Source organism: Eretmochelys imbricata, chromosome 3 (genome assembly GCF_965152235.1).
Source record: "Eretmochelys imbricata isolate rEreImb1 chromosome 3, rEreImb1.hap1, whole genome shotgun sequence".
NCBI lineage: Eukaryota > Metazoa > Chordata > Testudines > Cheloniidae > Eretmochelys > Eretmochelys imbricata.
In genome coordinates this window covers 93,058,778-93,071,793 of record NC_135574.1, presented here as the reverse complement: position 1 = coordinate 93,071,793, position 13,016 = coordinate 93,058,778, and the positions used below count along the sequence as shown (strand labels likewise).

The window sequence follows — 13,016 nt, the reverse complement described above, 5'->3', positions numbered from 1 at the left end:
GAGTTCATAATATAAAGTGTACACACAGTACAGTTAAACATACATGATCTGTAAATATAAGTTAGGCCCACTACCAAGTTGTGCATTTATTTTACTTTTTTTTCAATGTATATGCAATATGTGGGTCAATAGTAAAAGAGACGCGGTACCCCAGTATTATAATAATTGCAAATATAACTTCAGGCCATCTCTTTCATTATTTGCTAATTTCAAAAACACATTTCTGGGGAGGTGTACATCTGCAGTTTTAATTGCAGCACCTGTTTGAGTATAGTGCTGTGTGTTGAAAACCCTTTTTTGTAAATAAAAAAATATTTTGTAGCATAAACACGCTGCCCTTTCGCAGAGACCATCAGTGCTAGCAATATTGTTAAGGCACTGACACATTTGACTAGTATAGATGGATCCTCTGATCAAACATTTAAAATCTGGATGCCTAAACTAGGCTTCTAAATTTATATTTAAGCACCTACATAAAAGTAGCTGATATTCAGAATTGCCGGCCTCCAACTAATCCCATCAAAATCAATGAGAGCTGCAGGTGTGCTCTACCTTCGAAAATCAGACCACTTTTATTTAAATGATTAAACATCAATTTAGAAGTCTAATGTTAGGCACATAGGTTTGAAAATGTTGACCACAAACTTTCAGATAATCTTAATCAAATATCTAGCTTATAGCACCATACGCATTTAAGCCAGTGCGAATTTGATCCGTCATATTCAGTGATATAGACACTATTGTACAGTACATTGGGAGGGGGAAGAAAAAGAAAAAATAGTTTGAGGCTTTGAAGACCAGATTAGGTGTCCTTTTGAAGCAGGATTAAAAAAAAAAAATCTACATGTGTAGTGGGCAAAGTGACTTTAAAACATGGCTATTAAAAGTGAAAAGAGACCATGAGTGAACTTATTTTAAAAGGGTGATTAAAATGTGGGATAAATTAAAGAAAACATTTGGCTTTTTTGGACATATGTAGCTTATTCTCCTGACATCTTTACAATGCTACCCTGCAACATGTTTTTATTTAGTTAACCAATGGGAAGGGAGGCTTGCCGAAAGAAGGGGTATATCACTTTAAGTGCGTGGAAAAGAGGCACAGACCCTTCTGCAAAAGCGTTAGGAGTCAGTTGACTCATCCCCCAGGGACTGGAAGAGCTGGGGAGTTGATAAGGGCAAGCTCAGCAAGAGAAACCCCTTTTCATCAGACCAGGTGGAGCAGCAATGGATTGGCTGGAAAAAGGGGGGCTGGCGGAAGCCCCCACGTAGATATTGAAATCAACATGGAGTTACCTGCACTATATTATATTATCTGCCGGGTTATCTCAGACATCTAATAATAAAGTTGTGGGCTGATTAAACCGTACACAGTGTCTTCTGTCCTTCTTCCAGTATAACTGGACAATGTTGTGGTTTAGATTGGCCTGCTGAACTTCTTGACATCGCAAAATAATTCCCACCACACAGTTTCCGTATCAATGTTCGTGTATAACACTAAATACTGTACTTGTTCTTGCTTTCACAAATACCTACGAATATATTTTTCGCAGAATAATCCTTTTGATACCTCTAGATCTGAAGTTTCTATTGATAAACATTATGGACTTTGCAGTGGCACTTATATTGCTTTGGAAAATTTTCCCTCCTTTTGGTAAGTGGCTGATTCATTTTAAACTATGTGCAATCATATGAAAATTCAGACCCTGTTGTTAAGAGGCAGTACTTGGATCTAAAGGAGAATTAATTTATTGTGAGGTGTTGGAAGTTTTATTGTATTTTGCTTTTTTCAGATTACTGCATCTGTTCAACAGTGCGTTTACTACTTTGAATCATGTGAATCAGCAGTTGATGCAACTTCTAAAGTTAATGTTTTGCCCCAGCAGTACAGCAGTAAGTAATTATTTTATCATGTGTTCTACAATTTTTATATATTTTATATTTTTATACATATACATACATAAACCTAGATTTTTATACTGTGCTTATTACTGTGATATCTGAGCTCCACATGGCAAAAAAAGAATACACCCTCACGCTTTAACCCCACAAAAATCTCTTTATGTATAATCTTTTGAAATAGCTCTTTACATCTTTTTCACTTGATATGGGGGGAAAAATATATTTCAGTGATATTTGCTTATTTATGCTGTCTGGGAAACTTCCTTTACAAATGTAGTATTACACATTTATTGGTGGTTCAAACAGGAGGAATACATAATAGACAGGTATGGTACTGAAACTATAACTGAATTGTGAGAAATGTTTTTTTTTGTTTTTTTTTAAGGCAATAATCAGAAGACTTTCTACTCAGGAGAAGAATTACAGTATATCTATTTTGTTCATTCACTGTGCCTTTTAGGAAGATTGTTGATATATAAACAAGGCAGAAACCTATTTCCTGTACAGCTGGAAAATAGAAAAGGTATGGGCAAGTGGAGGAAAGATGAAGATGTTTAATGACAATGTGTTTGTTGTTAAGCTGTGTTTCAAATGTGGTATTGTAGATGTTACGTGAGATTGTTCCTATTATTTGGCACTTCTGTAACTGGGAGTCTTTGTTAGACATAGTGTGGCTAAAACTGAGCATTGGGCCTAATTTCTTCATCCTTGATAGTAAGTAAATTTGTATTGTTGTCTGAGTAGTGAAAGTAGTAATGGCACAGTTAATGTACTAAGAATGGTTAAATTATGACAACGATTGAGATAATAAGTTAAATCCACAGTCTTGTCGCAAATTTATGGAAAATTCCCTTTACAATTAACTTCAACTTGTAATAGTCTTGATGAAGTTTGTCCAACTATTCATAAATATCGTACATGTATTCAATACCTTTAAACTATAGGCCGCCTCCTACTTCCACAGAAGATGTGGTAAAACTCCAGTTGATTTAAATGGGAGAGGATCAAGCCATATTAGATGATCTGGAAATATTTACAGTGGTTAGCTAAGTGGCTACAGTCCAAAATTACTGTAGTTTGTCATCTGTAGATAAAGCCGTTAATCACAATAAAACAAGAAGTTGATTATTTATGTTTAGAAAGTTCATTTTGTTATGAGGTTAATGTAGTGCTTTATTTTATAGACTCCTTTTTTTCTTTGTGATTTTTGTAGATTTCATATCCCTAACCGACCTGTTGGTACTATTTATTCAATTTATTTATTGCTCTCCCACTTGCCCAAAGACAACTCTGACAGTGCACACAGGTAATATTGCCCTTTTTATTTAATTTCTTAATTGTGTCACTTTGTGACTAGAGGAAGAATTCAATACCTTTTGTATCTGGTTACTTTTAATTTGGATATTTTAAATAACAGCTTTGCAAACTTTCTTTTGTTTTCTTTCTTTCTTGACTGGATATTACCCAACTGAAGATGACTCAAGTAAGCATCTGGATAAAAGTTATGATAATATATTAATGTTAATTTAATATTAAAAATTTAAACTAATACTTCTTGTGTTTGTCAGGCAATTATTCTCCAGCAATCCTTGTTACAGAGGTGCTACAAATTCTGTGTGACCGAGCTGAATGTGCTACTGAATGTTTATATACCAATACGGTGATAGATGCACTTCTTCATCCCATTCATAATTTACTGAATGAAACAGAGGTTTGTAGTGTCCCTCCAAATAAACTTTAAATGTTTGTTTAAATCTTACCATATCAAAGAGATGTGTGAGAAAAATCAATACTTTTGTTAAAGTGTATTCTTGTGGTATTGGAAATCAGTGCAACCTGATAGTGTGGATGTTGTTATCCGCTATAAAGGTGCTTAATTGGTATAGTTTATTTTCATTACAGTATCCCCTTTAGTGTGTGGGTAGTGCATTCTCCATGCTGATTCAGTCCATGGACTCTTTTCTGTCAGTATCATTAAAGGTGATAATTATGATGAGGATATGTACGTGCTTCAGTTTGAACAGAGGCCATTTGCTAATTTTGTTTATGCCAGTGATACTCAGATCTCAGTGGTTCAGGAGTCAAATTAGCTATCAGCATTACGCAAAAGAGCCACGGTAGTGTGAATTCATTGTTTCATTTACTATAGTGATACACACACGCGCACTCTCACAGCAAATACGTTAATAACTTAATTGATTAATAGCATAGTAAAAGCATCCTGATTGGTTAATAATTTAAATTGATTAATAATTAAATCACAGTGTTTTAATATCATGTGTTGCAAAGAGCCACAGAAGATACATTAAAGAGTCACTTGTGGCTCGTAAGCATCAGGGCTGGTCTACGCTAGCACTATAAATCAATCTAAATTACACTAGTTCAGTTATGTAAGTTACGTAACTGAAGTCGATGTAATTTGGATTGACTTACATTGGTGTCTTCACCGTGCTATGTTGACAAGAGATGCTCTCCCGTCAACATAGCTTCCGCCTCTTGGGGAGGTGGAGTACAGATGTGGATGGGAGAACGCTCTCCCATCGACTTTGTGTCTTCCCCAGACCTGTTAAATCGACACTGCTGCATCAATCGCAGTAGTGCCAATTTAGCCGATAGTGTGAACCTGGCCTCAGTTTGAGTATCACTGATTTAGGCTATTAAACAGCTATCGTAAGGGTGATCATTGGTCACTACAGACCTGAGCCAGACTTGTACATGCATATTTTACAGAAACATATTAAAAATGTAAAAAGAAACTTTATAAGCCATTTACCTAAAAAACTAATGTATTTTTTTAACAAAACAGATGTATATAAATTGCCCTGAAACCTCTTTAATACATATAGCTGATATTTTGGCAAGGATTGCTGCTGTAGAAGATGGCCTTTCTCTTCTCCTTTATGGAGGAAACATGAACTCTGCCAAAAAGGATAGGTAAGAGCGTACTTTAAAAAAATATTTTACTCCACTAAATATGAGCTTGAAGTCATTCATTGTCCCCTTGTTATTTATAACGTACATATGTTTTGTTTTTGCTTTAAATAACAAAGTCTAATTACCAGATACATAAAGGGAGTGTATCAGTGGAATGAACTGTGACAGGACAATGTAGTGTGAATCGCAAGGTTAAGGGGCACTTTTGTAGAAAGCAAAGAAGAAGCAGATTTTGATTGTTTAAAATTTTCCTTTGTAACATGAGGGCTTTGTCCTTTCAATAGACTTTTAAAAAAAGTAATTGGAGGATTCTTGGGTCAATTTAATGCTCATGTAAGTGAGGAGTAAATAGTATTGGAACAGAACCAGCTCTGGGAAGGTCGGTCACATGCCCCCTGCACCTATCTGTCTGTCTGTGCCAGCTCTACATTTTTGCATCCTTCTCTCACCTAAAATCAGCTATTGGCCTAGCATAATCAAAAAAACAGCTGATTGATAAAAATGTAGTTTACATTTACTGTTCCTTGTGAAAAGAATGTTTTCTGACTGGCTGAATTGTTGTCCATCAACAATAAGATTACCCAAACATAATGTAGTATATATTGATTGGAGATTGACACAAAGTGTGAGCTTTCTTCCCAGTGTGGTGCATACTACCTCCACAGCATTCCCTTTCTGGAGGTCTTGGTATCTGAACGTAGATCCCCTGTATTGTGTTGCCACAGAGGCCATCACCCTGTGTTCTCTTTGACATATTGATCTATAAAAGAAAAGAATTTTGCAAAATGAATTACCTCCATTCTCCCTACAAAATAAGCTATTATAGAGTTTTGATCAGCAGTTTTACATAGATTATTATTTCCCTGTTATGGGCTGTGTGTGCTCCATCCCTATAATGCGTGGTAGGGCTGAAACCTTACTACTGGGCAGAGAAGTGAAAACTAGCCTTTAAAGACTGAGCTTCAAGTTCTGGAGAGAAGATCTGACAGCAATGGCTTGTTAGGCTGTTTGGAGATGGAACTAATAAATATGCCTCCTAAGTGAGGGAAGTCATAAGAAGGTAGCAATTTTTGGGGGTGGAGTGGGGAGAAAGGTAGAGTAAAAGCAAAGTATTTCTGACTAGGGAGAGGAGCTCATTGTCTTCTAACTTGGGAGACTTCTGAACCCAGACCCCAGCTAAGGGAAAGGAATAACTGTTTACCTGGATTGTACTGGTGAGGATTATAGTGATACCGTTATGGGGTGTGGAGACCCCATCCAGTGTGGGGTGAGTTCACTCTGTCCTTCAAGATGCCCTCTCTCTCTAGGCAGTGGGACCTAAAGGCTCAAGTCATTAGTGTTGCCCTGATCCGTAGGGCTGTAAGGCCCAATGGCCGGAGTCTATATAATCGCCCTGATCCGCAGGGCGGTAGACTCTCATGATCCATGTCAATGGGGAAGCCCTTCTCTGCAGTGAGGCCTAGCAGCCAGAGTCAATAGAGATACCCTGGGTTTGCAGGGCAGTGTGGTCTAGTGGCTAGATTCAATAGAGTGGCTGTCTGGAGTGGGGCTGTATGGCCTAGTGGCTAGAGTCAATAGATTTCAGGGTGTTAGTCTGAATCAGCAAAAACAACGAAGAGTCCCTGTGGCACCTTAGAGACTAACAAATTTATTTAGGCATAAGCTTTCATGGGCTAGAACCCACTTAATCAGATGCATGGAGTGGAAAATACAGTAGCAGGTATATATACAGTACATGAAAAGATGGGAGTTGCCTTACCAAGTGCGGGGGGAGGGGGGAGGAGGTCAGTGCTAATGAGACGATTCAATTAACAGTAGAATACCAAGGGAGGAAAAATCACTTTTGTAGTGGTAATGAGGGTGGCCCATTTCAAATAGTTGACAAGAAGGTGTGAGTAACAGTAGGGGGAAATTAGTATGGTAAAATTAGTTTTTGTAATGACCCATCCACTCCCAGAGTCAATAGAGTTGCTCTCCAGGGTGCGGGTGGGGCTCTATGGCCTGGCAGCCAGTTACAGTGTGGGGGCCGCCACCCAGGGGGATGGTGGCAGGCAGGGTTGGGGGATCTGGGCCTTCCCTGCTCCACCGGGTCCCAGCCCAGGGCCCTGGTCAGGGGTGAGGATGCCTGCCACTGAGTTAGCGGGGATCTGTATGCAATATGCTGACTATCGTTCGGACAATAGCTAGTCCCCCTTCCTGGGCGACTTCCTAATGTACTACTCATGGTGGTGGTCTGTGCGTCTTTAGGGTCTCCGGGTTTCTTAGCTGGTGCAAATCTCTGTAGCTCAAACTTCCCTGGGGTATCCACAGGTAGCGGGATGTCTGCTTGAGTCTCAGTGCCTCTGGCTTCCACCATCCAGGGTTCCAACTGCTCCCGGGCAGGAGCCAGCAAGGAACATCCTTCCTGTCCAGGGGTCAGCCCAGACTGAGCTGAGCTGCTCCCTCTTATACTGGTGCTACACCTGGAGCATGCCCAGTAGGAACATAGGGGCATGGCTTCTTCTGCCCACAGTGAGGAGTTAACCCTTCTCCATCCAGGGTGGGGTGAGTTCGCTTCATCGCAGATGCTCAGACTGTAACCATTCTAAGAACTGTCTTTTGTTGCTTTTCCCAACTGGATTCTTAGCTGAAGAAAGCAGCTTTGTGTGGTTTGTGGGCACTTGGAGCAAAGTGGTTTAAATCACTGATTTTAATCTTGCTTTACAACTGTTGCACTTTTGAGCTGCTTGGTAACCATTAAAACATGTTGATTTGCAACTAGATATAGCTGCACTTTACACTTGAGTTGGTACTTCTTGTTAATCAGGAAGATACTCTCTATCTGTACACATTTATTTGCTTATATCAGCAGTTATATAGTTTAACATATATTTCTTCTATGAGAGATGTCGCTGTGGGTGCTCTACTTCAGGTCAAGATGCGTCCCAGCACCTTTGATCAGAGATTTCTACAGCAGTATGCCTACGGGCCACACGTGTGCTGTGCCTACCTCACGCGCTGTCAGTGTTTGAATAGCGCGTGCACAGCCTGGGCTCCTTAGTTCCTTCTCTGCCGTCCCCGGCTAGAGATGGAGTTCAGCAGTCCTCTCAGATTTACTCATAGATAGTTCTGTTTTCTCAGTTTAATTTAGATAGTTTAGTCAGAGAGTTACTATTTAAGAAAAATAGTTTATTTTTTAGAGTTATTTAAAAACAAAAACAAAAAAAACCCTCGGCTACGGACATGCCCGGCTCCCCTGGCTTCAAGAGATGTCTTCTGCAACAAGGCCATTCCTGTCTCGGATGGTCATTCACAATGTGTACGCTGTTTGGGGGAGTCTCATGTACCCCAAAAATGCATCAATTGTAATAAGCTTAAAGCGCGAACCCTCAAGGACAGGGAGCGAAGACTGAAACTGCTCCTCTTAGAAAACTCCCTCAGACCCGCGTCTGACCCTGGCCAGCAAAGCTCTTTAAAACCCTCAAGGGAGAAAGGTAAAACAAAGAAATGGCCAGCTTCCTCCCCCTCAGGAGCCGCTCCTCGGCAAAGAAGTCTCAAATGACTACCCCCCCTCACCAGTGACCGCCGCTCCACGGCTCAGGACTTTTAATTGTACAGGCACTGACTGTGAGTCAGCTGTTCAGCTTCCTGGTGCCGAGGCTCAGGGCTTTCAGCTGCCTGCCTCCTACAGCTCTCCCTCGGCAGCCTTTGACAGCACAGTCCGAGAGCACAGCAGAGATCGCAGCACTGCCGTTTGATCTTGCAGTGCCGCTTTCTCACTCGCTGCAGCCGACGCTCCCGGCACCAAGCTGCATCATATTGCCTCCCTGCCCGCCCAACAGTGCCCACGTGTGGGTCACCTACTCCTGCGGCACAGTATGCACCCCCAGTGCAACCTTCGGCGCAGCAGATGCGTCCGCAGACTCTGCCTGCACCAACAGCAGCAGCACCAGCTCCACTTCAGTTAACCCTTACTCCTCTCCTGCCTTATCATTCCGCACCTGGAGTCACAGCACCACCTCAGTTTTTACATCCAGGGGACTTAAGAGTGTCACATACTCCTCAATCTCCGCTACTTGGCACCGATCTATCACCGGGACCTTCAGCACCCTATCTGCAGTACTCCCCTACCGCTCCAAGCCTCTCAAGTGGAGAAGAGGAGGAGGAAGAGATCGATGACCATATGTTTTCCTTCCAATGTTCCTCCCAGGTTCGCTTACCTACAAGTGGGAGCTGCACTATACCACGCTCCTCCTAGCCTAGTGGCTACCCACACTGGTATGGTAACCCCTGGATGGGACTACCTACCCCCTTTCCTGGGCAATGGCCACACTGGGATCCATGGAACTACACCACGGCACAATCCAGTGTTCACCGTGCCGCCCGTAGAAAAGCTGTCAGGTGCTCCCTGATGCTTTCTTACACGGATAGGCAGATAACACCTGAAGTAGCTGCTCCGTCTGCACAGGACATTGCTCCCCATCCTACAGTGATAGCACCACAGGAAGTCACGGTGCCCTCACCACCCACTATTGATAAGCTCATTCACTTTCAGGAATTATTTAAAAGGGTAGCTAATGAACTCAAGATTACCCTAGAGGAGATACCAGAAAACCACCATGAACTCACCAACATATTACAAGCTACCTCCTCATCCGAAATAGCCATACCAATTAATGGGGCCATCATGGAACCAGCTAAAATTATCTGGCAGACGCTGGCCACGATAACCCCCACTAGCAAGAGTCTGGACCACAAATATCTTGTCCCGTCGAAGGGTTCGGAATTTCTGTTTACTCACCCATCACCCAATTCGCTAGTGGTTGAGTTGGCCAACCAGAAAAATAAGCACCAGCCTTTCCAATTTACTCTATCTGACAAGGAAAACAAGAGACTGGACTCCTTTGGGCACAAAGTGTATTCATCTTCCATTTTGCAATTTTGAGTAGCGAATTATGTGGCGCTCTTAGCAAAATATGACCACAAAAATTATGCTAAAGTAATGCAATTTATTGATAATGTGTCAGAAGACAAACGATAACAATTCAAAGCAGTGGTGTCTGATGGCCAGTTGATCTCCCGCATAGCTCTTCAGGCTGCCCTTGATGCTGCGGATGCAGCCGCCAGATCCACAGCCACGACCATTGTCATATGGTGTGCCTCATGGTTTACTACTTTCTCCTTTCCCAAGGAGATACAGAGCACTGTCAAGGATGTTCCCTTTGATGGGGATAAGCTCTTCGCCTCTACAACCAATGAGGTCCTCCATTCCATGAAAGAATCACATGCTACACTCAGATCTTTAGGCATTCAGCCACCTGCCAGAAAAAAGAGACAGTACACATATCAGCCATACCAATGGCCACGCTACCATGCAGCATTTCAGATAATATGATAAACAGCAACAACAACGCCATAGACCCAGGGTTGTTCAAGGGGTACAACACCTCATACAACTAGGAGCGATAGAGCAGATACCAACTCAACACAGAGGGAAAGGGTTTTACTCCCACTGCTTCTTGACAGAAAAGAAAAATGGTGGATGGTGCCCTATCCTCAACTTTCAATATCTAAACAATATCTAAACAAGTGTGTCAAGAAACAGAAATTCTGGATGGTTACTCTACCAATGATAATTCCGACACTGAAGCAGGGAGATTGGTTTTCAACCGTTTCCCTCCAAGACGCATATTTCCATGTCACTATCCACCCTGTCCATCGACGTTTTCTCAGATTTGCTGTGGGAATGGAACTCTGCCAATACAGGGTCCTGCCCTCTGGCCTTTCCACTGCCCCACGTGTCTTCTCAAAAGTGCTAGCAGTCGTAATAGCACATCTCATAAATAAAGGGGTCCTCATTTTTTCTTACCTGGACGATTGTCTCCTAAAGTTGCCCACTCACTTGGAGGCTATCCAAGCAACTTCTGTAACTTGCCTCTCTTCCCCAGGACAGATTCCACGCAATGGGTACCCTAATTACCCAGATATGTGCTAGCCCACTGGTTGCAGTCCGAGATTCCCTGCAGCTGTTAGAGCACATGGCCACCTCCACATTCATGGTTCCAAATGCCTACCTGTACATGTGATGCCTTCAGGGGTGGCTAGCCAAGGTATACAAACCAAGTATCCACAGATTAGACAAATTGCTAACTCTGCCTCCAAAGGTCAAGGACTCGCTCCTCTGGTGGACCTCTCCTATCAATATCTGTGCCGGGATTCCCTTCTGACAAGAACCCCCTTCACTGACCATCACTACAGATGCATCCGTCACAGGATGGGGAGCGCACATGGGTCATCTCACCACTCAGGGCCTCTAGTCCTCTACGGAAACCCAGCTTTATATAAATCTACTAGAGCTCTGAGCCATATTCAATGACTGCCTCCATTTCCTTCCCATTATCCAAAACCGCAGAATTCAGATCTTGACAGACAACATCACATGCATTTTCTGTGTGAACAGACAGGGGGGAGCCCAGTCCCACTCCCCTTGCACAGAGGCGGTAAAACTATGGAATTGGTGCTTTCAACAAAATATCCATATCTCCGCCTCATACCTGCCTGGTTCTCAGAACACCACCAAACTCAGTTGATCCTTTCCCCATACAGCACGAGTGGGAACTCAACTGTGCTATCCTATCCACCATTTTCCAGACCTGGGGTTATCCCCAACCAGATCTATTTGCCATGGCACTGAACAAAAAATGCCCAATGTTCTGCTCCAGAGCCGGCTTAGGGAAACACTCTCGAGGAGATGCCTTCATGCTTCCATGGGCCGACACTCTAACATATGCATTTCCACCAATACCTCTGTTGAACAGAGTAATACAGAAGATAAGAACAGACAGATCCAACATCATTCTAATAGCCCCATCGTGGCCCAGACAACTATGGTATCCCTTCCTCATGCAGATGTCGGTCAAGCCACCGATTCTCTTTTCCCCCCCTCAGCAACCTCCTATCACAACGCAGGGGCCAGGTATTTCACCCCGACATACAGTGACTCCACCTGAGGGCCTGGCTAATCAATGGTTCTCTAATGAGGAGTTAGCATGTTCTGAACAAGTGCGGACAGTCCTACTACACAGCAGGACACACACCATGTGCACTACTTACCTTATATAAATGGAAGAGGTTCACATCTTGGTGTACGGCCAAACAGACCTCCCCAGTTTCCGCCCCACTCCCGCTGACGCTGGATTACCTGCTGGAACATTAACATACCTTAAAAGATCAGGTCTCTCCATGAGTTCCCTCAAGGTCCACCTCACGGCAATCACCACATTTCACCATAAGATTGACAACACTGTGGTCGTTGCCCATCCAGTAACCAAAAGGTTCCTGAAGGGCATCCAAACATTATATCCAGACGTAAATCCGCCTGCTGTGCCCTGTGACCTCCACCTAGTCCTCAGAGCTCTGATGGATAAACCCTCTGAGCCAATGGCTACCTGCTCCCTTCTCCACCTATCTATGAAGACCGCCTTCCTGATAGCAATCATGTCTGCCAGATGAGTGGGAAAAATGGGAGCACTGATGGTGGAACCTTCATATACCACATTCTTCCATGATAAGGTCACACTCCACACACATCCGAAGTTCCTGCCTAAGATGCACTCTTCCTTTCACCTCAATGAGCCAATACACCTACCAACATTTTCCCCCAAACCCCACACTAATGCTTTTGAAACAGCAGTGAACACTCTTGATGTGCGCAGAGCACTATCCTTTTACCTAGATAGAACAAAGCCCTAAACAAAGTTTAGGAAAAGCCCCAAACTTTTTGTCTCTACCACTCGGCGATCACAGGGAAAAGCTATCTCTACCCAGAGACTCTCCAAATGGATTGCAGACTGCATACGTCTCTGCTACCAACTGAAGCAAATACAACCCCCTACATCAAATAGGACACACTCTCTACTAGAGTTGTCTCCACTTCCACTGCCTTTCTCTGTAATGTCCCGCTTTCTGACATAGGCAAGGCAGCGACCTGGGCATCGAACCTTATCTTCGCCAATCATTCTGCTCTTCTGCACACGGCAGCATCCAACAGCAGGATGGGTAGAGCTGTTTTGTCAACAACCGTCTTACCTGATCCGAAGTCCCAACCATCCTAAGGGATACCGCTTTTCAGTCACCTGAGGTGGAGCACCCACAGGGACATCTCTCTCTCGAAGAGGAGGTTACTCACCCTGTGCAGTAACTGA

General features: G+C 42.9%; 1 protein-coding gene across 1 annotated transcript in view; it reads left to right on the top strand.

Moving 5' to 3' along the window:
- TBC1D32 (TBC1 domain family member 32) overlaps positions 1 to 13,016 on the top strand; it is a 180,305-nt gene that overhangs the window by 25,576 nt on the left and 141,713 nt on the right. The window contains 5 exon segments of the mRNA XM_077812143.1: positions 1,791 to 1,890; positions 2,285 to 2,422; positions 3,113 to 3,205; positions 3,468 to 3,610; positions 4,706 to 4,833. Of these exon segments, the coding sequence (XP_077668269.1) occupies positions 1,791 to 1,890; positions 2,285 to 2,422; positions 3,113 to 3,205; positions 3,468 to 3,610; positions 4,706 to 4,833 (602 nt within the window).